The 27,468-nt window shown below is 46.0% G+C and overlaps 1 protein-coding gene across 10 annotated transcripts in view; it reads right to left on the minus strand.

Annotated features, from left to right (window-relative positions):
* The window catches only part of PIP5K1A (phosphatidylinositol-4-phosphate 5-kinase type 1 alpha), a 53,346-nt gene extending 25,878 nt beyond the window's left edge, over positions 1–27,468 (minus strand). For 3 of the 10 annotated variants that reach the window (XM_033196359.1, XM_033196357.1, XM_033196354.1), the window contains exons 1-2: positions 26,895–27,468; positions 656–687 (exon numbers count right to left, since the gene is read on the minus strand). In XM_033196359.1, the coding sequence (XP_033052250.1) occupies positions 656–687; positions 26,895–26,979 (117 nt within the window). In that variant the 5' untranslated portion in view covers positions 26,980–27,468. Of the gene's footprint in view, positions 1–528; positions 565–655; positions 691–8,692; positions 8,732–26,894 lie in introns of all 10 variants that reach the window. The other 7 variants (XM_033196356.1, XM_033196349.1, XM_033196352.1 and 4 more) reach the window with 6 other exon arrangements.

Raw genomic sequence — 27,468 nt, forward strand, 5'->3', positions numbered from 1 at the left:
AGCTTCAAGTCCCAGGTCAAAAGGGCCTGCATTCTGAGGCCCATTTCACAAAACCCAGGGGAGAGGCAAGAAGTGAGAAGAGAGTTAGGAAATACTCCATGGGAAGAAAGTTGAGCAAATTGACGATATTCTGGACAAAAAAGAGAAACCTGGGAAACTAATAGTTTCTGCATATCTCAAAGAAGTTCTTCATATTCACCGAAGGTATGCAATCAGGAGGCTATAACAGCAAAACTAAGAAAGTGAGCTTTAGTGTCAGACTGCCTGGGTTTGAATCCCAGCTTTACTAATCTCACTTAATAACTATGTAATCCTCACTTTCTTCATCTGTAAAACAGGTAACAGTATTTGCCTCACTGTAGTTGTTTGCAGGATTAAGTAAGAATATCTTAAAGGGCACTTAGGTACCGTATTTACTTTTTGGTACAGGTTGCATTTGGTACATTAAAAATACTCAATAAATGTGAGATATTGTTAATATTTAAAATAAACTACAATAAAAGTTGAGTTGCCTAATTTCTAGCCTACCAATGAGAGGTAAGAATCCTGTTTAGCTTCCGAGACCTAAGTAGATAAAAAATAAAAATGTCATAAACAGGTTCCTTCTATCTCAGAATTAAAGTTTTAGTAACCATTGTATCAATATGAAACTCACCTCAGGTGCCACGGGTCTCTTGATTCCAGATGCTGTTAGGAAAAAAAAAAAAAACACACACACACCATCATGAGAGTGTATCACACACTCACATCTCTATCAAGCACACTGAAGGCATCAGAGTTTGAGTCAAACTAAACATGAGTATAAACTCCTGCCTCTTGCTCAGTGATACCAGATCCTTTTGGATAGCAATTTTATATGTCCCTCTCTCCTTCTCCATACTCACATAGGCCTTGTGCATATTCCATTTTTATTCTAGCCCTCTTTCTTACTCAAATATTCATATTTCCTCTGGGAAATAATCACTTTTTTTTCTCTCTTTTGAGATGGAGTCCCACTCTATCGCCCAAGCTGGAGTGTAGTGGCATGACCTCAGCTCACTGCAAGTGATTCTCCTGCCTCAGCCTCCCGAGTAGCTGGGATTACAGGTGCCTCCCACCACATCCAGCTAATTTTTGTGTTTTTAGTGGAGGCGGGGTTTCACCATGTTGGCCGGGCTGGTCTCAAACTCCTGACCTCAAGTGATCCATCCACCTCAGCCTCCCAAAGTGCTAGGATTACAAGCATGAGCCACCACACCTGTCCCTTTATTTTTATTTTTATTTTTTAGATGGAGTCTTGCTCTGCCGTCCGTTTTTGTTTGTTTGTTTGTTTGAGACAGAGTCTCGCTCTGTCGCCCAGGTTGGAGTGCAATGGCACGATCTCGGCTCACTGTGACCTCCACCTCCTGGGTTCGTTCAAGTGATTCTCCTGCCTCAACCTCCTGAGTAGCTGGGATTACAGGCGTGTGCCATCACGTCTGGCTAATTTTTTGTATTTTTAGTAGAGACAGGGTTTCACCGTGTTAGCCAGGATGGTCTCGATCTGCTGACCTCGTGATCCGCCTGCCTCAGCCTCCCAAAGTGCTGGAATTACAGGCGTAAGCCACCACACCGGGCCTTTTTTTTTCTTTTTGAGACGAAGTTTTGCTCCTCACCCAGGCTGGAGTGCAATGGTGCGATCTTGGCTCACTGCAACCTCCTTCTCCCGGGTTCAAGCGATTCTCCTGCCTCAACCTCACGAGTAGCTGGGATTACAGGTGCCCACCACACGCCTGGCTGATTTTTGTATTTTAGCAGAGATGGGGTTTCACCACATTGGCCAGGCTGGTCTCGAACTCCTCACCTCAGGTGATCCACCCGCCTCGGCCTCCCAAAGTGTTGGGATTACAGGTGTGAGTCACTGCGCATGGCCAATTTTTGTATTTTTTAGAAGAGATAGGGTTTCACCAACTTGGCCAGGCTGGTCTTGAACTCCTGACCTCATGATCCACCTGCCTTGGCCTCCAAAGTGCTGGGATTACAGGCGTCAGCCACCGTGCCCACAAAAGCAAAGTTAGGCTCACAGCAAGGTTTAATTTTCAATTTACGTAGACCTTCATGAAATTCTAATCATCATCTCAAAGATCACGGTTCCTGCCAAAACCCTCAGCTGCCCCCTCCCGCAACATACCCACATGCTTGTGCACAATAGCAACTACGGAATCTGATTCTCAGTGAGGTACCCTGCATGCTTTCAGTTGAGAATAAAAATGCTGATTCTAGAGTCTTTGGTCAGCGCCTGGCCTATCCTCTCCTCTTTTAACCCAGAGGAAAGGATTTAGAAGAGACCAGGCAGAACCAATAGCCAGCATCTGCTTCTAGTCTGGTAGTTACCACCCAGAAAGTAGGCTCCTCTGTATGCAAAAAGTCACTGAATAAAGTTAAACAAGGGAAAAAAAGCAGATAAGTAATTTCAATGTAGAGTGGCTTTGAAGCTTTCTTACTCCCTAAAAAGTTCTGCCTTGCTACCTTTCCTAGTTTTATCACACAAACATGTAGCTCTAGGGCTGCTACACTCTTGCAAAGTACCTAGAATAAAGATGAGAAGATGTCGCTCCATGGAATTTTGGTGCCAACTGCTTAGCTATCTGCGACTGCAAAACTGGGACTAATTCCAAGAGCACGCAGAATGATGATGCTATCACAGAGTCTAAGTAATAATACTCAGACCAAGTGACAAAGAGAGGAGCAGAATCAGGACACAACACCTACTACTCTCTTCCTTGCCTAAAGTTTTGCCCCTGTGGCACATATCAGAGATCCAACCTACCAAGGAACAGAAGAGAAAAATATCATACCTATTTTATATCCAAAAAAAGGAAAAAATATATATATATATACACACACACATATATATATAAATATATATATATATTTTTTCCTTTGAGACACGGTCTCACAATGTCACCCTGGCTGGAGTAGAGCAGTGCAATCTCTCTGCTCACTGCAGCCCCTACCTTCTAGGCTCAAGTGATGCTCCCACCTCAGCCACCTGAGTAGTTGGGACTACAGGTGTATACCACCATGCCCAGCTGATTTTGCTTTTTTTGCTATTATTCTTTTTTGTAGATAGGAGGTCTCACTATGTTGTCCAGGCTGGTCTCAAACTCCTGGATTCAAGTGATCCTCCCACCTCAGCCTCCTGAGTCGCTGGACTATCAGCCTGCACCACTGCACCTGGCTGTTAGGCAAACAATTTTTAAAGAGAATGAGATTCATCCCTATGGATAAAACCAGAATACTGTTCAACAGAAAATGTTTTCTAGTGTCTTTGTGAAAAATACTGTAGGTATACATTATCATTTTGTAGTCCATACATGATTTATATATATCATTATCATTTTGGGTAGAGAGATAGCATTAAAGTTTATTCTTCCCTAGAAGAAAATATTTTGTCTGAGAATCTTGAGACCTGCATCCCCCCATCTAAGGCAAAACTCTCGAAGGGCATTATTTGAATGTCTTTATTATCATCAGTACACACTTGGAAGTGTGGCATGTACTATAAGAGAGGAGAACCTATTACCCAAGGGTGGGTATATAGGTGATAGCTTGGCTATAAATGCTGATAGCTTGGCTATAAATGCTACAGAGAAGGTCCTAGGCCAGCTTCTCTACACTGGCTCAATTTTAATATATCTCAGCCTCAGTTCAATGCCAAATTATTCCTGCTTTTTTCTCCATCACTCAGGCATCTCCACATTCTCTCATTTCTCTTTAATGCTGACTATTAACACTAAACTGCAATGCTGATATATTTTTAGAAACGTTATTTCTCTCCTATGACCGAACAACTTATGTTTGTATAAACACTTTGGAAACTTACAAATACATCTCATTTGTCCCTCAAAAAATACTACAGGGTTTGGAAACTATTTTAATTAAGGATTTCAGAGAGAAATAACCAAATATAATGTGCGAAACCTGTTTGAGTGCTGATTAGAAAAAAGTAAACCGTAAAAAGACATTTCTGAGAAAAGAGCCTTGAGAAGAAAAGTTAAATATTAATTTTATAGATGCGACACTACTATTGTAGTTACATTACACTCTCCCATCCTTACCTCTAAAAGATTCCTTAAGTGTATTAATACGTCCTGAAGTATTTAGGAATGAAATCCCATGAGGACTGGGCTTGCTTTAAAATATTCCAGGGAGGTAGAGGTTGAAAAATGAAGTACAGATGTAAGAAGATTGGCAAAATGCTGCTATCAAAGTTAGGTGATAGGCCGGGCACAGTGGCTCACGCCTGTAATCCCAGCACTTTGGAAGGCCAAGGCAGGTGGATTACCTGAGGTCAGGAGCTCGAGACCAGAATCGCCAACATGGTGAAACCCCATCTCTACTAAAAACACAAAAAAATTGGCTGGGCAAGGTGGTGGGCGCCTGTAATCCCAAATACTTGGAGGCTGAGGCAGGAGAATCGCTTGAACCCAGGGAAAGGAGGTTGCAGTAAGCCGAGATCACACCACACCATCACACTCCCGCCTGGGCGAAAGAGCAAAACCCTGTCTTTAAAAAAAAAAAAAAAGCTAGGTGATAAGTACATGGAAGTTCATTACACTATTCTCTCTACTTCACGTGCATCTGATGATTTTATAATGTAAGTAAAGGAAAAAAATACCACAGAAGAAAATAAAACAAGTCTGGATAATCAAACTTCTTGATCTGAGCTGACTTTTTTTTAAAGAGACAGGCAAGCCAGGCACGGTGGCTCATGCCTGTAATACCAGCACTTGGGAAGGCCAAGGCAGGCAGATAACAGGGTCAGGAGATCGAGATCATCCTGGCTAGCAAGGTGAAACCCCGTCTCTACTAAAAATACAAGAAAGTAGCCGGGCATGATGACACCCACCTGTAGTTCTAGTTACTCAGGAGGCTGAGGCAGGAGAATCGCTTGAACCTGGGAGGCGGAGATCGCAATGAGCAGAGATCCTGCAACTGCACTCCAGCCTGGGCAACAGAGCGACACTCTGTCTCAAAACACAAAATAAATAAAAACAGAGACAGGCATTGAGCACAGTGGCTCACATCTACAATCCCAGTACTTTGGGAGGCCAAGATGGGCGGATTAAATTGAGCCCAGGGGTTCGAGACCAGCCTGGGCAACATAGGAAGACCCCCATCTCGGGGAAAAAGAAAAAAAAAAAAAGGAAAGAATATGTAAAGACAGGGTTCAGCTATGTTGCCCAAGCTGGTCTTGAATGCCTGGGCTCAAGCGATCCTCCCACCTCAGCCTCCCAAAGTACTGGGATTAGAAGCATGAGCCACAACACAAGGCCTACTTTCCAATTTTGTTTCTTTGTTTTTTTTAAGATGGAGTTTCACTCTTGTCGCCCAGACTGGAGTGCAATGGTGCAATCTCAGCTCACCACAACCTCCGCCTCCCAGATTCAAGCGATTCTCCTGCCTCAGCCTCCTGAGTAGCTGGGATTATAGGCATGTACCACAATGCCCGGCTAATTTTTTTGGTATTTTTTGTAGAGATGGGGTTTCACCATGTCGGTCAGGCTGGTCTCGAACTCCTGACTGCAAGTGATCTGCCCGCCTCGGCCTCCCAGAATGCTGGGATTACAGGCGTGAGCCACTGCACTCAGCCCTTCTTTTTCTTTTTGAGATGAGAGTCTTGCTCTGTCATCCAGGCTGGAGTGCATTGGTGTGATCTCAGCTCACTGAAACCTCTGCCTCCTGGGCTCAAGTGATTCTCCTGTCTCGGCCTCCCAAGTAGCTGGGATTACGGGTGTGCACCACCACACCCAGCTAATTTTTGTATTTTTAGTAGAGACAGGGTTTTGCCATGTTGGCCAGCCTGGTCTCGAACTCCTGACCTCAAGTGATCTGCCCACCTCAGCCTCCCAAAGTGCTGGGATTACAGGCTTGAGCCATTGTGCCTAGCCTACTTTCCAATTTTCAAGCTAAAACCACTTATTACAAGTCAATAACTACTTATATTAGAACAAAATCATTCAGAAAGAGATTGTTAGTCTTTTAGCCTAATCCCTTTCATTATAAAAACACAGAGGAAGAGGTTAAGGAATGGGCTCAAAATCAAAGCATAGGCAGTGGTAAGAGCCAAAACTAGAACCCACATTCATGATCCCTAATTCAAAACTTTCTTCTGAATCATCTTTGGCTTTTTTTTTTGAGTCTCACTCTGGTGCCAGGCTGGAGTGCAGCAGCACGATCTCAGCTCACTGCGACCTCCACCTCCCAGGTTCAAGCGATTCTCCTGCCTCAGCCTTACAAGTAGCTGGGACTACAGGTGTGCACCACCACGCCCAGCTAATTTTTGTATTTTCAGTCGAGACGGGATTTCACCATATTGGCCAGGATGATCTAGATCTCTTGACCTTGTGATCCACCCGCCTTGACCTCCCAAAGTGCTGGGATTACAGGTGTGAGCCACTGAGCCCGGCCTCATCTTTGGTTTTTAATTTCCTGGCCGCCTAGAAAGCAGCTGGAACAATAAAGCACCAATGGAACTAGAATGCTCTAACAAACTAAACAAATCTCAGATTTGCTAATGGACAACATGAACACATATATATCACAGCACTGCACTCAAGGTACCCCTTCCTTTTCCTTGAGACAAGGAAATGTTTCATTTTCACTGATAGGATTAAGAGTATAGTTGTCCTCCTTCAGGTCCTCTCAAGGAAATTAACAACACTGTTCCTCTAGCAACATTCATCAACATCATTTGCAAAAAGAATATGAAAGTACCTTTCTTTCAGTGAGATTACCTTTGTTCTGAATTAGGCAATGCCAGTATTCTAGAGGAGCAGAAACTTTCGAGTCTGATACTTGAAAGTGCAGTTTCACAGTTTTATAGATGTTAAGGTCCTCAGTAGCATAGAAAATACCTTTTTGACTGTGTAACAAGACATTAACAATTTTAACACTGCCAGGTGCGGTGGCTCACGCCTGTAATCCCACCACTTGGGGAGGCCAAAGTGGGCAGTGGATCACCTGAGGCCAAGAATTCAAGACCAGCCTGGCCAACATGCTGAAACCTCATCTCTATAAATACAAAAATTAGCCAGACGTGGTGGCATGTGTCTGTAATCCCAGCTACTTGCAAGTCTGGGGCAGGAGAATCGCTTGAACCCAGGAGGTGGAGGTTGCAGTGAGCTAAGATCATGACACTGCACTCCAGCCTGGGCAACAGAGCAAGACTCCATCTCAAAAAAAAAAAAAAGAAGAAGAAGAAAAAGAGAAAGAAAAGATAATTAGCTGGACATGGTGGTAAACATCTGTAGCCCCAGCTACTTGTGAGGTTGAGGTGGGAAGATGGCTTGGGCCTGGGAGGTCAAGGCTGCAGTGAGCTATGATTGTGCCACTGCACTCCAGCTTGGGTGACAGAATAAGACCCTGTCTCAAAATACATAAATAAATTAATACATTAATAAAATAAAAATGCTTCTGAAAGAATGAACAATAATTCCACCTACTGTACACAAAAGAGCTCAGAATTTTGTTGATTTAGGAAGGCTAAAGTCAGAAGGAGAAGTTCCCTTCTGTACTACCCTGTCCTTCAACCCAAGGACTCTTGGTTCAGACAGTAACAACATATATTTAACCCGGTTTTAAGTAAAGTTAGTTCACACACAGACTTTCAAATTAGTGAGGGGAGCAGCAGCACAGTGGGTAGGAATGCAGGCTCTGAAATCAGAACACCTGAAAATCTATAGCCCAGGGAAAAAAAAAAAAAAGAAGAAGAAACAAAAAGAAATCAGAACACCTAGGTTTGCTAGGTTTGAATATTAGATTTAACATTTACAGCTGTGCACAATGGCTCAAGCCTGTAATCCCAGCACTTTGGGAGGCCTAGTGGGTGAGTCGCTTGAGGCCAAGAGTTCAAGACCAGCCTGGCCAACATGGAGGAATCCCGTCTCTACCAAAAATTAGCTGGGCATGGTGGCACTCACCTGTAGTCACAGCTACTCTGGAAGCTAAGGCACAAGAATTGCTTGAACCCAGGAAGCAGAGGTCGCAGTAAGCTGAGATCACAGCACTGCACTCTAGCCCGGGTGACGGAGCAAAATGTTGTCTCAAAAAAAAAAAAAAACATTTACTAAGTAGGTAACCTTGGGTAGGTTGGTTAAAATTTCTCTAGAGCAGACTGGCTACCTTATCTACAAAATGTGGAAGAAACAACATGTACCTCATAAGGTTGTTATGAGAATTAAACAAGTTACATATAGGCTTAATCTATAATAAATGCTCTACTTAATCTATAATAAATGCCTATAAATTCTAGCAATTATTATCACTGTGAATTATGAAATACCATCTACAGAACAGGAACGGTCAGGGGAAATGAGAGGTACAACAGAAAGAGAAAAGGAAAAGAGTTGAGACAGGTTTACTGAAACAAAAGGAAATGAACATGAAGTTACAGGAAAATTTCAAGGGAGAGAAAAGGTAGTCACTGATTCATAATATACTGAAGAATTCTAAGAAAAGATAGTTCCAGGTAAGGAAAACATCTTTTTTGGAGAGGGCAGTGAGATATGGGAGCTAGAGTCAAATAATGCTTGTAAGGCATCCACAGCCTTCTTAGAAGACCAAGAACTACCACTCCAAGAAGTCTGCAAATGTTATGGGGAAGAGGAGTTGGCTGCTAGTTACTGTAAGGAGCTCATGCTTCTTTAGCACAGATACACATCAAATCTACCTCTCTTATGGCTGACCCCACAGCACAGAAAGTTGAAACCTAATGAGGAAAAACAGAAAGTTATCACTTACTCCTGGGGTTCTACTTGCTTAAAGCATAAGCATACATGTTTTTAAAACTCTAAAGTTTAAAATTATGAACTGGGCCGGGCGCGGTGGCTCAAGCCTGTAATCCCAGCACTTTGGGAGGCCGAGACGGGCGGATCGCGAGGTCAGGAGATCGAGACCATCCTGGCTAACACGGTGAAACCCCGTCTCTACTAAAAATACAAAAACTAGCCGGGCGAGATGGCAGGCGACTGTAGTCCCAGCTACTCGGGAGGCTGAGGCTGGAGAATGGCGTAAACCCGGGAGGGGGAGCTTGCAGTGAGCTGAGATCCGGCACTGCACTCCAGTCCGGGCAACAGAGCGAGACTCCGCCTCAAAAAAAAAAAAAAAAAAATTATGAACTGGACCTGGTCAGATTCCTAGCAACATACTGTGAAATGTGGAATGATTTTTTTGTAATTCTAGGAAAATGTTCAAAAAACGGCAGAAGGAGAAGCCTCTGACACAAAAATTCTAGGAGTAGTCACAAAACTTGTACTTCAAGTCATTTCACTCTGGAGTGAATTCAGACAGCAAAACATTTCAGGTATAAAGGTTCCTCTGCAGCCAGACTCTTACCTTTTAAAAAAGAATGCCGGGCGCAGTGGCTCACACCTATAATCCCAGCACTTTGGGAGGCGAGGAGATCACCTGAGGTCAAGAGTTCACAAGACCAGCCTCCTGGTCAACATGGTGAAAACCCGTCTCTACTGAAAATACAAAAATTAGCCGGGCACGATGGCAAGCACCCGTAATCCCAGCTTCTCAGGAGGCTGAGGCAGGAGAATCACTTGAACATGGGAGGCAGAGGTTACAGTGAGCCGAGATCGTGCCATTGCACTCCAGCCTGGGTAACAAGAGCAAAACTCCGTCTCAGGAAAAAAGAAAAAGAAAAAGAGGCCGGGCGCGGTGGCTCAAGCCCGTAATCCCAGCACTTTGGGAGGCCGAGGCGGGTGGATCACGAGGTCAGGAGATGGAGAGCATCCTGGCTAACACGGTGAAACCCCGTCACTACTAAAAATACAAAAAAAAAAAAAAAAAAAAAACTAGCCGGGCCTGGCAGCGGCGCCTGTAGTCCCAGCTACTCAGAGGCTGAGGCGGGAGAATGGCGGGAACCTGGGAGGCGGAGCTTGCAGTGAGCGATCGGGAACCCGCGAGGCGGTGCTTGCAGTGAGCTGAGATCGCGCCACTACACTCCAACCTGGGCCACAGAGCGAGACTCCGTCTCAAAAAAAAACAAAAAAGAAAAAGAAAAAGAATGCACAGGCTGGGCGTGGTGGTTCATGTCTGTAATCCCAGCACTTTGGGAGGCTAAATCAGGCGGATCACTTGAGGCCAGAAGTTCGAGACCAGCCTGGGCTACGTGGCAAAAACTGGTCTCCACTAAAAATACAAAAATTTAGCCAGATGTGGTGGCGCTACTCAGAAGGCTGAGGTGGGACGATGGCTTCAGCCCAGGAGGCAGAGGTTGCAGTGAGCTGAGATCACACCATTGTGCTCCAGCCTGGGCGAGAGTCACAAGGTAGATTTTGTTTTCAGGGTCTTCCGCTCCTTGAGGGCAATTTGGTACTAACTTGCAAAAAGTCGGCAGAGTGCGGTGGCTCACGCCTGTAATCCCAGCACTTTGGGAGGCTGAGGCAGGTGGATCACTTGAGGTCAGGAGTTCAAGACCAGCCTGCCCAACACGGCAAAAACTGGTCTCCACTAAAAATACAAAAATTTAGCCAGATGTGGTGGCGCTACTCAGAAGGCTGAGGTGGGACGATGGCTTCAGCCCAGGAGGCAGAGGTTGCAGTGAGCTGAGATCACACCATTGTGCTCCAGCCTGGGCGAGAGTCACAAGGTAGATTTTGTTTTCAGGGTCTTCCGCTCCTTGAGGGCAATTTGGTACTAACTTGCAAAAAGTCGGCAGAGTGCGGTGGCTCACGCCTGTAATCCCAGCACTTTGGGAGGCTGAGGCAGGTGGATCACTTGAGGTCAGGAGTTCAAGACCAGCCTGCCCAACACGGCAAAACCTCATCTCTACTAAAAATACAAAAATTAGCTGGGCCTCGTGGCAAGCACCTGTAATCCCAGCTACCAGGGATGCTGAGGCATGAGAATCGCTTGATCCTGAGTGGCAGAGACTGCAGTGAGCCGAGATGGGATCACTGCACTCTAGCCTGGGCGACACAGTGAAACTCTGTCTCAAAAAACAAAACAAAACAAAACAAAACAAAACAAAAAGCCTTAAAAATCATTATGGACAATCTGGCCGGGCGCGGTGGCTCAAGCCTGTAATCCCATCACTTTGGGAGGCCGAGACGGGCGGATCATGAGGTCAGGAGATCGAGACCATCCGGGCTAACACGGTGAAACCCCGTCTCTACTAAAAAAATACAAAAAACTAGACGGGCGACGTGGCGGGCGCCTGTAGTCCCAGCTACTCCGGAGGCGGAGGCAGAAGAATGGCGTGAACCCAGGAGGCGGAGCTTGCAGTGAGCGGAGATCCGGCCACTGCACTCCAGCCTGGGCGACAGAGCCAGACTCCGTTTCAAAAAAAAAAAACAAAAAACAAAAAAACAAATCATTATGGACAATCTGACCAAGAAGTACCAAGTTATCCTAAGTAATTAGTAAAGCCAACAAAGATGTATATACAAGGATATACAAGGATTAGAGCAGTGTATATATAACTAGAATTGCACAGATTCCATTATTGCAAAGAATCTAAATGAACAATAGGGAACATAATATATATCATGGTGCAGTCATAAAATGGAACACTATATAACCATTATTTTTACATATATTTATGGATGTCAATATATTGAGCGGAAAAAAATTATATAGCATAATACAAGTTTTTATAAAACATTTATCTACAAATTCACATGTATTTATACACACAGAAAAGGTGCACACAATTACATACCAAAATGTTAAAAGATGACCATTTCCTGATAGTGGAAATAGGCTTATTTTATAACTTTAAATTTATATTTTTCCTTACCTATATAAACTACACAAATATTTTAATGTGTATATTACATAATTTAACAAAGAAAAGGAATGGCTTTACTATCATTTTCTTTGCTTAATAACCCATTTTTCCCAGTAAACCACTACTCAAACCACCACACATACAAACCACCACACTCCCCACACATACATTAACTCAAGCTCATTACAATCATGTTATGCTACTGTAAAGATAAGGAACAAGAAAAAATATGAAAAGAAAATGCCAGAAATGTTGCTAATGATTCTAAGCTAAAAATAAGTCTTATGTTCTCATATCCTCTTTCTCAACTACACATTACTTTCAGATGCCTATACAACCTGAAACATACCTGTATCAGCACAATAAAGAGATTCTCTCTTAAAAAGGGAACCATATCCCTCAAACATCAACAGTCTCCTATAAAACAGGGATTCCCAATTTCAGCATATCTCCTGGATGCCAAGACTTCAAAAATATTAAAGAACTAGCTTCTAAATTATGAAAATAAGCTAGGAAATCATTTTTTTTTTTTTTTGAGACGGAGTCTTGCTCTGTCGCCCGGGCTGGAGTGCAGTTGCCGGATCTCAGCTCACTGCAAGCTCTGCCTCCCGGGTTTCCGCCATTCTCCTGCCTCAGCCTCCGGAGTAGCTGGGACTACAGGCGCCCGCCACCTCGCCCGGCTAGTTTTTTTGTATTTTTAGTAGAGACGGGGTTTCACCGTGTTAGCCCGGATGGTCTCGATCTCCTGACCTCGTGATCCGCCCGTCTTGGCCTCCCAAAGTGCTGGGATTACAGGCTTGAGCCACCGCGCCGGGCCAGGAAATCATTAATGTTACTAAAATAATTCCAGAACAGCAGAACCAGTCAAGTCAAAAGCCAAAGTGAAAACAATCCAGTCAATTCCTGCTAAATACAATGTCCAGGCTACTCCGGACACATTGCCTATAAGGTAGCCCTGCTCCACAAGGAGCACTACCACAAAAAAATACAAATTTTATTTTTTTAAAAAAAGCAGGCCAGGCGCGGTGGCTCACACCTGTAATCCCAGCACTTTGGGAGGCCGAAGCGGGTGGATCACGAGGTCATGAGATCCAGACCATCCTGGGTAACATGGTGAAACCCCGTCTCTACTAAAAAAAAAAAAAAAAAAAAGCCGGCATGGTGGCGGGCATCTGTAGTCCCAGCTACTCCAGAGGTTAAGGCAGGAGAATGGCATGAACCTGGGAGGCAGAGCTTGCAGTGAGCTGAGATCCACCACTGCACTCCAGCCTGGGCCACACAGCCAGACTCCGTCTCAAAAAAAAAAGGCAAAGTCAGCTGGGCCCGGTGGCTCACGCCTGTAATCCCAGCACTCTGGGAGGCCAAAGCAGGCAGATCACAAAGTCAGGAGATCGAGACCATCCTGGCTAACACGGTGAAACCCCGTCTCTACTAAAAACAAAAAATTAGCCAGGTGTGGGAGCAGAAAAAGATATTTTGTTCACGTTATCTCTTTTTTTTCTTTTTTCTCTTTTTTTTTTGAGATGGAGTCTCACTCTGTCGCCCAGGCTGGAGTGCGGTGGCATGATCTCAGCTCGCTGCAGGCTCCGCCTCCCGGGTTTACGCCATTCCCCCGCCTCAGCCTCCCGAGTAGCTGGGACTACAGGCGCCCGCCACCACGCCTGGCTAATTTTTTTTTTTTTATTTTTTATTTTTGGTGGAGACGGGGTTTCACCATGTTAGCAGGATGGTCTGGATCTCCTGACCTCATGATCTGCAGGCTTCGTCCTCCCAAAGTGCTGGGATTACACGGCGCCCAGCCTTTTTTTCTTTTTTTCTTTATTGAGAGAGTCTTGCTCTGTCGCCCAGGCTGCAGTGCAGTGGGGCGATCTTGGCTCACTGCAAGCTCCGCCTCCCAGGTTCACACCAATCTCGTGCCTCAGCCTCCCGAGTAGCTGGGAGTAGCTGGGACTACAGGCGCCTGCCACCACCCACACCCGGCGGAGAGGGGGTTTCACCGTGTTAGCCAGGATGGTCTCGATCTCCTGACCTCATGATGTGCCCGCCTCAGCCTCCCAAAGTGCTGGGATTACAGGCGTGAGCCACTGGGCCTGGCCAACAAAATATCTTTTTAAGTTTTTTGGGGTTTTTATGGTCTTGAGACAAAGTCTCACTCTGTCACCCAGGCTGGAGGGCAGTGGTAGGAACACAGCTTACTGCAGCCTCAACTTCTCAGGTTCAAGTGATTCTCCCCTCAGACTCCAGAGTAGCTGGGACTACAGGCACACACCACCATGCCCAGCTAATTTTTATATTTTTTGTAGAGACAGGGTTTTACTGTGTTACCCAGGCTGGTTTCACACTCCTGAGCTCAAGCAATCTGCCTGCCTCAGCCCCCCAAAGTGCTGGGACTACAGGTGTAAACCACTGTGCTCAGCCAAATAGTTCTGAAATGAGTTCCCCTCACCCTAGTGTGTGGAACAAAACAGAGTTGGCCTTAATAGCACAGCCTCTCCCTGCACTTTCAGAGCAGAAGCATTTCTGTCAGAGATGCAATGACATCATCTACTGATGAGAAACCAACAAGCAGTGTGTGACTGACTTTAATGTTTGAAACACACATATAATTTGGGGATGCTAGAGGCTAGCCGGATATGCATTCCTCAGACAACTGGAGTGTTGCCCAAACAGGTCATAGGGAAACAATCCCTAAGGTCCAATTTAATTACCTACCAACACTACTACATAAATATGTCAATAAGGCCGGGCACAGTGGCTCATGACTGTAATCCCAGCACTTTGGGAGGCAGAGGCGGATAGATCATCTGAGGTCAGGAGTTCGAAACCAGCTTAGTCAACATGGTGAAACCCATCTCTACTAAACTACAAAAAAATTAGCCGGGCATGGTGGCACATGCCTGTAATCCCAACTATTTGGAAGGCTGAGGCAGGAAAATCATTTGAACCCAGGAGACAGGAGGTACGCAGTGAGCCCAGATTGTGCCACTACACTCCAGCCTGGGCAACAGAGCAAGACTCCATCTCAAAAAATAGATATGTATGTCAATAGTTCCTACATAGAGCACAAAAAGATAAGCAGCTTTTTTGGAATTAAAATGCTAACTCTCAGTGAACTCTTGGTTGATAAAGATGGAGAGCTACACCAAGCAGGGTGACTCATGCCTGTAATTCCAGCACTTTGGGAGGCTGAGGCAGGAGGATCGCTTTAGGCCAGGAGTTTGAGATCAGACTGGGCAATATGGTGAGACTATCTCCGCTTAAAAAAAAAAAAAATAGCAGTGTGGTGGCCCATGCCTGTAATCCTGAGTAGGCTGAGGTGGGAGGATCACTTGAGCTAGGAGTTTGAGGCTACAGTGAGCTATCATCATGCCATTGTACACCACCCTGGGTGACAGAGTGAGATCCAGTCTCGAGAAAAAAAAAAGCGGGGTAGGGGCCAGACGCAGTGGCTCACACCTGTAATCCCAGCACTTTGGGAGGTGGAAGCAGGCAGATCACCTGAGGTCAGGAGTTCAAGACCAACCTGGCTAACATGGCAAAACCCCATCTCTACTAAAAATACAAAAACTAGCCAGACATGGTGGCAGACGCCCATAATCCCAGCTACTTGGGAGGCAGAGGCACAAGAATCTCCTGAATTCAGGATGCAGAGATTGCAGTGAGCTGAGATCACGCCACTGCACATCAATCAGCCTGGGCAACAGAGCAAGACTCCATCTCAGAAAAAAGAAAGAAAAAAAAATGCAGGCCAGTTGCGATGGCTCACGCCTGTAACTGCAGCACTTTGGAAGGCTGAGGCAGGCAGATCACGAGGTTAGGAGTTCAAGACCAGCCTGCCCAACATGGTGAAACCTTGTTTCTACTAATAATACAGGCTGGGCATGGTGGTTCACGCCTGTAATCCCAGCACTTTGGGAGGCTGAGGTGGGCGGATCACCTGAGGTCAGGAGTTCGAGACCAGCCTGACCAACATGGAGAAACCCCGTCTCTACTAAAAATACAAAATTAGCCAGGCATGGTGGTGCATACCTGTAATCCCAGCTATTCAGGAGGCTGAGGCAGGAGAATCACTTGAACCTGGGAGGCAGAGGTTGCGGTGAGCTGAGATCATGCCATTGCACTCCAGCCTGGGCAACAAGAGCAAAACTCCATCTCGAAAAAAGAAAAAAATTAGCCAGGCATGGTGGTGTGTGCCTGTAATCCCAGCTACTAGAAAGGCTGAGGCAGAATTACTTGAACCCAGGAGGCAGAGGCTGCAGTGAGATGGGATCATGCCACTGCACTCCAGCCTGGGCAACAGAGCAAGACTTTGTGTTGGTCTGGGGGAAAAGAAAGCAAAACCCCTTCCAACATAATAGAACAAAAACAAAATCTACCCAGTCATTTGCTGGACTATCTGAGGCAATCTCTCTGATCCTAGTTAACTTGCAATACTGAAAGACACTCTGTACGCCTGCAGGTGGGAGACACAAATTATTCTTCAATTGAAAATACTCTTGAAATGTCAACCTGCCTCCCGAGAAGTACTGCTGAACACACAGCTCTAAGGAAGTGTGCTTAAAAAAAAAAAGTGTACCATCACAACATCCTCAATAATGACTGGATCAAGCCAATTAAAACCAAGTCAGCCGGGCGTGGTGGCTCACACCTGTAATCTCAGCACTCTGGGAGGCCGAGGCGGGCAGATCACGTGGTCAGGAGATCAAGACCATCCAGGCTAACATGGTGAAACCCCATCTCTACTAAAAATACAAAAATTAGCCGGGCATGGTGGTATGTGCCTGTTATCCCAGATACTCAGGAGGCTGAGGCAGGGGAATCTCTTGAAAGCGGGAGGTGGAGCTTGCAGTGAGCCAAGACTGCACCACTGCAGCACTCCAGCCTAGGCGACACAGTGAGACTCCATCTCAAAAAAAAAAAAAAAAAAAAAAAAGAAGAAGAGAAAACCAAGACACATCTCAGAGAAAAGCTAAATTCTGTTTCTTAGCTGGTGTAAATTTTTCCTAAGCCTCCTCTACGAAAGAGTCAGAAGTGCAAGGATGCGCCTAGAAACAAAAGTTTGAAAGCAATTTGATCTATCAGTCCTGGGGTCACCTCAGCTAATAGCCAACTAAAAGCAGTGTATCGAAGAATGAGCCGGCCAGGCACGGTGGCTCATACCTGTAATCCCAGCACTTTGGGAGGCTGAAGCGGGTGGATCACCTGAAGTCAGGAGTTCAAGAAGAGCCTGACCCAACATGGAGAAACCCCATCTCTATTAAAAATACAAAAATTAGCCAGGCATGGTGGCGCGTGCCTATAATCCCAGCTACTAGGGAGGCAGGAGAATCACTTGAACTCAGGAGGAGGAGGATGCAGTGAGCCAAGATCGAACCACTGCACTCCAGACTGGGCAACAAGAGTGAAATTCTGTCTCAAAAAAAAAAAAAAAAGATTAATCTTGATGGCCTGGCACGGTGCCTCATGCCTGTAATCAACCTAGCACTTTGGGAGGCTGAGGTAGGTGGATTACAAGGTCAGGAGTTCGAGACCAGCCTGGCCAACATGGTGAAACCCTGTCTCCACTAAAAATACAAAAAGTAGCCAGGCGTGGTGGTGTGCGCCTGTAATCCCAGCTACTCAGGAGGCTGAGGCAGCAGAATCACTTGAACCCGGGAGATGGAGGTCGCAGTGAGCTGAGATCACGCCACTGCACTCCAGCCTGAGGGACAGAGCAAGACTCCATCTCAAAAAAAAAAAAAAAATCTTGGTAATATATAGCCTTTATGCAACATCTTTACCACAGTTTCCCAATTTGGAAAATGAGGCGGTTAAATTAAAATAACTCTACATTTCCCTCTAGTCAACTTTTGCTTCTAGTCCTACAAAACAAGTTTCACGGTTCTCAGACCTCAAATTTGTATCCCTTGGCACAAAAACGTTCTTTGAAATTATGAAAAAAATCCAAGTCCTTCCTTAAAAGACTTGGGTTTCCTGAATAAGCTACCCATGGCCAAGAGGCACCTGAAATTTTTGGCAGATAGCCACCTACCAATTCTATTTCCAAATCTGGTTCTATCTATCTTGAAAAAGCAATGAATTTTGCTGGGTTAACATCAACATATTTGGCTGGGCGCGGTGGCTCAAGCCTGTAATCCCAGCACTTTGAGAGGCCGAGACGGGTGGATCACAAGGTCAGGAGATCGAGACCAGCCTGGCGAACATGGTGAACCCGTCTCTACTAAAAAAAAATACAAAAAACGAGCTGGGCGAGGTAGCAGGCACCTGTAGTCCCAGCTACTCGGGAGGCGGAGCTTGCAGTGAGCTGAGATCCGGCCACTGCACTGCAGCCTGGGCCACACAGCGAGACGCTGTCTCAAAAAAAAAAAAAAAAAGAACATATTTCAGACTAGGCACGGTGGCTCACGCCTGTAATCCCAGCACTTTGGGAGGCCAAGACGGGCAGATCACTTGTGGTCAGGAGTTAAAGACCAGCCTGGCCTACATGGTGAAACCTCGTGTCTACTAAAAATACAAAAATTAGCTAGGCATGTTGGCATGTACCTGTAATCCCAGCTACTAGGGAGGCTGAGACAGGAGAATCGCTTGAACCCAGGAGGCAAAGGTTGCAGTGAGGGTTGCCTGAGGTCAGAAGTTCGAGACCAGCCTGGCCAACATGGTGAAACCCCGTTTCTACTAAAAATACAAAAATAGCTGGCATGGTGGCTCACGCCTATAATCTCAGCACTTTGGGAGGCTGAGGTGGGCGGATCACCTTAGGTCAGGAGTTCAAGACCAGCCTGGCCAACATGGTGAAACCCCGTCTCTACTAAAAATACAAAAATTAGCCAGATGTTGTGGCACGCGCTTGTATCCCCAGCTACTTGGGAGGCTAAGGCTGGTGAATCACTTCAACCCAGGAGGTGGAGGTTGCAGAGAGCTGAGATCCCGCCTCTGCACTCCAGCCTAGGCAAAAGAGTGAAACTCCATCTTGAAAAAAAAAAAAGGGTTAATATACTATAATTAAATATCCTAAAAACAAACAAAAAAGAACAAAAAACCCTCTTTCCATTTCCTCCCGCCAACTTCCTTTGCTCACCTCCCCTTTGCCCACCCCCAACCAACATCTCTAATCTTTTCGGATAGCTTATTCTGGATTACTTCCATATTGCTCAGTTAAGTATACAAGGTAAATAATAAGAATATGCTGAACTCCCTACAACAGACCTACCTTCCTCTCTTTTTGCCAATGTCTTCCTCAGATTCCAACAGAGAGACTTTTCAGGAATTAGATATTTGTAAATTAATACATACTGAATACAACTATTACAAATAAACAGACTGAAATTTCACAAGAAGATAAAGAAAAATGGAGACAGTTTAACAAGATGGAGCAGTTGAGGGAAAAAAGTTCACTTCAAATAGAAAACAGTAACGGAGGCCGGGCGCGGTGGCTCAAGCCTGTAATCCCAGCACTTTGGGAGGCCGAGACGGGCGGATCACGAGGTCAGGAGATCGAGACCATCCTGGCTAACACGGTGAAACCCCGTCTCTACTAAAAAAAAAAAATACAAAAAATTAGCCGGGCGAGATGGCGGGCGCCTGTAGTCCCAGCTACTCGGGAGGCTGAGGCGAGAGAATGGCGTAAACCCGGGAGGCGGAGCTTGCAGTGAGCTGAGATCCGCCACTGCACTCCAGCCTGGGCGACACAGCGAGACTCCGTCTCAACAAAAAAAAAAAAAAAAAAAAAAGAAAACAGTAACGGAATAAAAGTTTATAAGAGATATGAACAAAACAGGATAAACATGTGGAAATTAAACACTCTATTTAGATGGAAAAGGGCAGAGAAGTGAGGTGCAATAGGGGAAACGGGCTTCTTAGGGTTTCCTCTAGGAAACACTATCGGTGGTGTTTCATTCAGTCTCTCTGGGCTGGGTCTGGAGCTCAGAAAAACAAAGATTCCCTCTCTACCTGGCCATCAGGAAACAGTATATATTCTTGAAGTATACTTTTGTCCTTGATCAAGGAAACCCAGCAAAAAAAAAGAATAGGGAAAAATAAACTGATTAACTTTCGTTTTCTTGTTCCCTTTTCTTTTTTCTGAGACAGAGTCTTGCTCTGTTGTCCTGGCTGCAGTGCAGTAGTGCAATCTAAGCTCACTGCAACCTCCGCCTCCCGAGTTCAAGTGATTCTCTTGACTCAGCCTCCCTAGTACCTGGGATTACATGAGCACACCACCACACCCCACTAATTTTTGTAATTTTTGTAGAGATAGGGTTTCGCCAAGCTGGTCTGGAACTCCTGACCTCAGGTAATCCACCTGCCTTGGCCTCCCAAAGTGCTGGCATTACAGGCATGAGTCACCACGCCCGGCTCTTGTTCCCTTCTTTATGTCAAGTAAGAATATTCCAGGCCGGGCGCGGTGGCTCAAGCCTGTAATCCCAGCACTTTGGGAGGCCGAGACGGGCGGATCATGAGGTCAGGAGATCGAGACCATCCTGGCTAACACGGTGAAACCCCGTCTCTACTAAAAATACAAAAAACTAGCCGGGCGAGGTGGCGGGCGTCTGTAGTCCCAGCTACTCGGGAGGCTGAGGCAGGAGAATGGCGTAAACCTGGGAGGCGGAGCTTGCAGTGAACTGAGCCCCGGCCACTGCACTCCAGCCTGGGAGACAGAGCAAGACTCCGTCTCAAAAAAAAAAAAAAAAAAAAAGAGGCCGGGCGCGGTGGCTCAAGCCTGTAATCCCAGCACTTTGGGAGGCCGAGACGGGCGGATCACGAGGTCAGGAGATCGAGACCATCCTGGCTAGCATGGTGAAACCCCGTCTCTACTAAAAATACAAAAAACTAGCCGGGCGAGGTGGCGGGCGCCTGTAGTCCCAGCTACTTGGGAGGCTGAGGCAGGAGAATGGCATAAACCCGGGAGGTGGAGCTTGCAGTGAGCTGAGATCCGGCCACTGCACTCCAGTCCGGGCGACAAAGCGAGACTCCGCCTCAAAAAAAAAAAAAAGAATACTCCAAAGTTCTAGGAGAGAGGCTGGGCAGTGGCTCACGTCTGTAATCTCAGAACTTTGGGAGGCCGAGGCAGGAGGATCGCTTGAGGCCAGGAGTTCAAGGCCAGCCTGGCCAACATGGGGAAACCCTCTCTACTAAAAATACAAAAATTTTCTGGGCGTAGTGGCGTACGCCTGTGATCCTAGTGACCCAGGAGGCTGAGGCAGGAGAATCGCTTGAACCTGGGAGGCGAGGGCTGCAGTGAGCCAAGATCACACCACTGCTCTATGCTGGTCTGTAGCCTGGGCGACAGAGCAAGACTCTGTTTCAAAAAAATAAATAAAATTCTAGGAGAGAACAATTTAAAGGATAAAATTACCACCTTCCCTCTCCCCAGTTTGCTGGCTGTCCTGGTATTATCTCTGTTGTTCACTTCAAAGGCTATAGTTTCCACTTTATTATCAAAGAAAAACAGGCAAATAAAATATTTAATAGCTATTAGGTAGCATATATTTGAGCAAAGGTATTAATCAGAAGAGTTTTTTTGTTTTTTTTTTTTGAGACGGAGTCTCGCTCTGCCACCCAGGCTGGAGTGCAGTGGCCAGATCTCAGCTCACTGCAAGCTCCGCCTCCCGGGTTTACGCCATTCTCCTGCCTCAGCCTCTGGAGTAGCTGGGACTACAGGCACCCGCCACCTCGCCCAGCTAGTTTTTTGTATTTTTTTTTAGTAGAGACGGGGTTTCACCATGTTAGCCAGGATGGTCTCAATCTCCTGACCTCGTGATCCGCCCGCCTCGACCTCCCAAAATGCTGGGATTACAGGCTTGAGCCACCGCGCCCAGCCTAATCAGAAGAGTTTTAAATCAACCTAAAAAAGCCCACCAACATTAACAAGCAAAACATACAATTCTGATATTCAACACTAACATGTAAGTACACATTATCAATTAATATCAGAAACTGGATACCTATTAGACTAGTTAATTATACTTGACAATGGGCTTCAGCAGTCATGGCAGAAATAAATCGATCAGAAGCAATGACATTCTGATACCAGTTTTCTGGCAGAATATACCAAGGTGACAAAAGGAAAAAGCGGTGGAGGATGTCAAAATCCCTATAAAGAGTAAACAGAAAAACACCTCCCTACTTATAAAATATCAACCAAAATGGCACCTGGTGATATTCTGACATTGTGTCCTATGTTTACGTTTCTAAATTTCAGTTTCTCATTCAACATGATCTAAACTGCTTTACTTTTCACTGAGAGAAAGAATTGGGAAAGAAATCAGCCCACAAATGGCTTACACTGTACACAAAAGAACACAGATCAAAAAAACATCAACAGTCTGGGAATGGTGGCTCACGCCTGTAATCCTGGCACTTTGGGAGGCTGAGGTGGGTGGATCACTTGAGCTCAGGAGTTCCAGACCAGCCTGGCCAACGTGGTGAAAGCCCGTCTCTACTAAAAATACAAAAAGAAAATTAGCCGGGCGTGGTGGTGGGTGCCTATAATCCCAGCTACTTGGGAGGCTGAGGCAGGAGAATGGCGTGAACCCGGGAGGCGGAGCTTGCAGTGAGCCGAGATCCGGCCACAGCACTCCAGCCTGGGCGACAGAGCGAGACTCCGTCTCAAAAAAAAAAAAAAAAAAAAAAAAAAAAAAATGTTCTAGTCTGAAGCAAAAGGAACTACAGCTCATGATTATCTAGGGTTTCAAGTGCTTTTCTTTTTTCTCTCTCTTTTTTTTTTTGAGACGGAGTCTCACTCTGCCTCCAGGATGGAGTACAGTGGCGCAATCTCAGCTCACTGCAACCTCCACCTCCTGGGTTCAAGCAATTCTCCTGCCTCAGCCTTCTGAGTAGCTGGGATTACAGGCACCTGCCACCACACCCAGCTAATTTTTGTATTTTTAGTAGGGAGGGTTTCACCACGTTGGCTAGGCTGGTCTCAAACTCCTGACCTCAGCTGATCCACCCGCCTTGGCCTCCCAAAGTGCTGGGATTATAGGTGTGAGCCACCGTACCCAATCTCAAGTGCTTTTCCTTAAGGAAGTCACACATGATTTCACTCCACAACTCTTATTTCATAGAAGCAGTGTATACCTTAGTATCCTATCCCTTCTAACCCAACCACTAACTTCAAATCAAGCCTCCAAGACAGAAATTCTTTACTCTCCTCATGGTGGTTTAAAAAGGGCAAAAAGCACCGCCAGGGGCGGCGGCTAAAGCCTGTACCCCAGCACTTTGCGAGGCCAAGGTGAGAGGATAACCTAAGGTCAGGAGTTCGAGACCAGCCTGATTAACATGGTGAAACCCCAACTCTACTAGAATACAAAAATTAGCCGGACGTCATGGCGGGTGCCTGTAATCTCAGTTACTTGGGAAGCTGAGGCGGGAGAATCGCTTGAACTCAGGAGGCTGAGGCTGCAGTGAGCCAAGATTGCCCCACTGCACTCCAGCCTGGGCGAGAGAGGGAGACTTTCTCTCAAAACAAAAAAAGACTTTACTGGCCAGGCATGGTGGTTCATGTCTGTAATCCCAGCACTATGGGATGCCGAGACGGGTGGATCACCAGAGGTCAGAAGTTCGACACCAGCCTGGCCAACATGCTGAAACCCCGTCTCTACTAAAATTAGCTGATGTGGTGGCGGGTACCTATAATCTGTTACTTGGGAGGCTGAGCAGGAGACTTGCTTGAACCCAGGAGGCTGAGGTTACAGTGAGCCAAGATCACCCCACTGCACTCCAGCCTGGGTGACAAGAGCAAGAGTCCACCTCAAAAAAAAGAAAAAAGATTTTATTTGTGATTGGAACAGAGTGTTTCTCTGTCTGCATGGTACCAGAGAAATTAGAAAGTTGGCAGGAACAAATGATGGTTTATGATTTCCTAAATTGTTAAAGGCTAGAAGGCTAGCCCTGTAGAAATTCAACAAGTGTGTGTGTCAACCATCCTAAAACCATCTATTGTTCTTAGCTGTTTAGCTGAACTCCACTTAAATTCTGGTGAAACTCTGAAATCCTAAAGGACAAGTTCTCTGACAATGCTGAAAATGGATATAAAACAAAAATGTCATAGCCAAGGACAGATTGACAGTTTTCGATAAACCACTCATAATTTTAGGCACTCCAAATCTTCTGGCATTTAAATTGGGAAGGAGAGGTTATTTAAGAGAGTTTGTTCCCCACCAATATTAAACCTCTGTCTAGATAGTTTCACAATTAATCCAGAGCCAGTCTTTCATACTGCTGACAAGTGAAATACACAGGATAAAGCAAATCATAAGCTTTAAGAGATGTTTAACTACTTTTGCTATTGGAGCAATTACCATGTTTGGATTTGGAGAAGACCATTATAATTTTTCTATGGTCCATCAACAGTGTGAAATGTAGCCACTTTTTGCTTTTTTTTTTGAGACAGAGTCTTGCTCTGTTGCCCAGACTGGAGTGCAGTGGTGTGATCTCAGCTCACTGCAACCTCTGCCTCCTGGGTTCAAGCAATTCTCCTGACTCAGCCTCCTAAGTAGCTGGGATTACAGGCCTGCGCCAATATGCCTGGCTAATTTTTTTGTATTTTTATAGTAGAGATGGGGTTTCACCATGTTGGCCAAGCTGGTCTTGAATTCCTGACCTTGCAATACACCTGTAATCCCAGCATTTTGGGAGGCTGAAGTGGGCGGATTACTTGAGGTCAGGAGTTTGAGACCACGCTGGCTGACATGATGAAACCCCATCTCTACTAAAAATACAAACAAAAAAAAAATAGCCAGGCTTGATGGCACATGCCTGTATTCCCAGTTACTTGGGAGGCTGAGTCAGGAGACTCATTCGAACCTGGGAGGCAGAGGCTGCAGTAAGCCAAGATGGCACCACTGCACTCCAGCCTGGGTGACAAAACAATACTCTGTCTCCAAAAAAAAAAAAAAAAAAATTATACAATTTGTATTATTAACTGTTAGCGAGAGCATCTGACAGAAAACATAAAGACCTACAAAATATCAAACAGTACAGAGCAAACACCTGACTTAATAGTTGAGAAGTGCCGGGCGCGGTGGCTCAAGCCTGTAATCCCAGCACTTTGGGAGGCCGAGACGGGCGGATCACGAGGTCAGGAGATCGAGACCATCCTGGCTAACATGGTGAAACCCCGTCTCTACTAAAAAATACAAAAAAACTAGCCGGGCGAGGTGGCGGGCGCCTGTAGTCCCAGCTACTCAGGAGGCTGAGGCAGGAGAATGGCGTAAACCCGGGAGGCAGAGCTTGCAGTGAGCTGAGATCCGGCCACTGCACTCCAGCCTGGGCGACATAGCGAGACTCCGTTTCAAAAAAAAAATAGTTGAGAAGTTTGTTTACGGACCATACATAACCTTTCTTCTTTCTGGGTTGGGGATTAGAGGGGGAACAGGTTTCAAATTAAGGAGCTACTCTATTAAAAATAAAAACGCTGTCACTTTTACTTTATCCTATTTCATGCTTATAATGCAGCATGAGTTGTTCTGGTTCCCTAATACTTTTATAGGAAAGGTAAAAAAATCCCCTCTCAACAAACTAAAAATAGAGATACACAAATAAAACTGCAGCTTACAAAGAAGATATGTGTGACTAGATATTCCAGCATCTGAGCTGGAATGTGAAAGGTGGAAGGAATCCTATTCAGCAAATTCTAAATAGCAAAAACGCAATACCAGGCCTGAGGAAATACCAAAATCTCAAGCAAAGCATCCAACATCTGCCAGCGTCTATTCACAGTGTAAAAGCAGCAGTTACCGTGAAACATCAGACACTTCTGTTGGAAGCGCTCAGTTTCTGACTCATCTCCCGCCCCCCACCCCCCCACACACACACTTTCTCTCCTACACACAATCTATTGCTTTCCTTGTGAGCCTCCTCAGCCCTCCCTCAATCTTCATTCGTTTCTAACTATTAATACACTGAACTCTCTACATTAACCTGGCTCCATTCTCCAAATTCCAATCTCCTGATACAGCCTAAGCATTCTTCCAGTCCATTTTCTATTATGCAATACTCCCCCACAACACTTACAGTCACCCTGCGCCCATCTTTCTTCTCAGGCCTAATTTCCAAAACATCACTTCTCGCAGTCTCTACTGCAATTCAAGACTCCATTCCATCTTTCCCATCTGTTTTTAAGGTCTTTGACCTTAATTTCCTACATTCCTTAGGCTCTCTTCAAAATTTCCATTCCTTCCCAAAGTTGGGCAGTTTAGAGTTGGGAATTACCAAAGGAGTTAGTCTGAGAAAATGTGTATGTGTGTCTGTGTGCCTGTGCGCGCCTAAGGGTGGGGGTGCGAAGTGAGAAGGGGTGACACATTAGGGGAGTATCTGACGGAAAAGATGGCTTCAACAACTCCCAGCCACCGCAACAAAATTCACGATTCCCTACCTCTCCAGAAATCGAAAGCGTCCAATAACTCTTAAATATCTTTTAAGTCCCATGGCTTCTCTTCAACATTTTCATCCAATTAGCCCACAATCAACTTAGATTCTACCTGCCTCTCCCACTAAGTAGTTCCTCTCTACTTCTTAGGCCTCCATTTACTTTCTTAAGTTTCTCTATTCCCTTCCGTTTCTCTTGTTTCCTACCCCCTTTTTTTTTTTTTTTTTTTTTGAGACTGGGTCTCACTCTCTCCCCCAGACTGGAGAGCAGTGGCCCAATCTCGGCTCACCGCAACTTCTGCCTCCCAGGCTCAAGGGATTCTCCCGCCTCAGCCTCTCGAGTAGCTGGGATTACAGGCGCACGCCACTACTGCCCGGCTAATTTTTGTATTTTTAGTAGAGACGAGGTTTCACTACGTTGGCCAGGCTCGTCTCGAACTTCTGACCTCAAATGATCCAACCGCCTCGGGCTCCCAAAGAGCTGAGATTACAGGCGCGAGCCACCGCGCCCGGCCACCTACCCCCACCTTCAATCTCCATCTCTCCTTCTCAAAGACAACCAACGTTTTCGACAACTTCTTAATCAAACTTATCTTTTCCTCAAACTCCTCCTGCCCGCTCGGAAATTCCTATCTGAAAGCCCCGTTCGCCCCCGCTTACCGGTAACCCCTAGGACATTCCCAGCTACAGGTACCCTCTTAGGTCTCGTTCTTCCTCCCATCCCATATTCCTCACCAGCTCCCTACCCACGCCCTGTCCGGCTTACCTGAGGACGAGGTACAGGAAGGGACCGCGGGATCAAAGGATGAAAAACCGACCGAAGACGACGGCCCGGAGGAGGCCGACGCCATCTTAGCAGCCCCCTCCCACTCAGAGGCCTGGCTCTCTTTCAATCCGGCGCTTCCTCTTCTCGGAATCGAATCTTCCCAACGTCTCTTTACAGAACCCGTGTTCTCAGGGCCACCTCCCCGCCCCCTCTGGGGCCTCCCTCAGACACGTAGAGCCGGCTCCTGGACCAGCTCAAGGCCACACCATTCGCCTGGCATGGGGGAGAACTCACGTCTCGCACTCCCTCCACAAGTTTAACTGCTTTCCATAGGAGATACTTTCCTCTTTCACAAAAGAGTAAGCTTAAGCTGGCTGCTGGGACCTTGCGTCCAGACCAAGCCACATCTGGAAAAAAAAACGAGGCATGAAAAGTCCAAGAGGAGCGAACGCCCCCCTATTCGTCCTCCCTAGCCACGGCCTGTTTATCGCCCAACCCGTTCGCTTCACTCCGGGCAGCCAAGCAAAATCCGAGCACTGCGCATGCGCCCGACCTTCTCGGTGCATCAGCCCAC

This window comes from Trachypithecus francoisi, unplaced genomic scaffold, assembly GCF_009764315.1.
Source record: "Trachypithecus francoisi isolate TF-2019V2 unplaced genomic scaffold, Tfra_2.0 Lachesis_group5, whole genome shotgun sequence".
Taxonomy (NCBI): Eukaryota; Metazoa; Chordata; class Mammalia; order Primates; family Cercopithecidae; genus Trachypithecus; species Trachypithecus francoisi.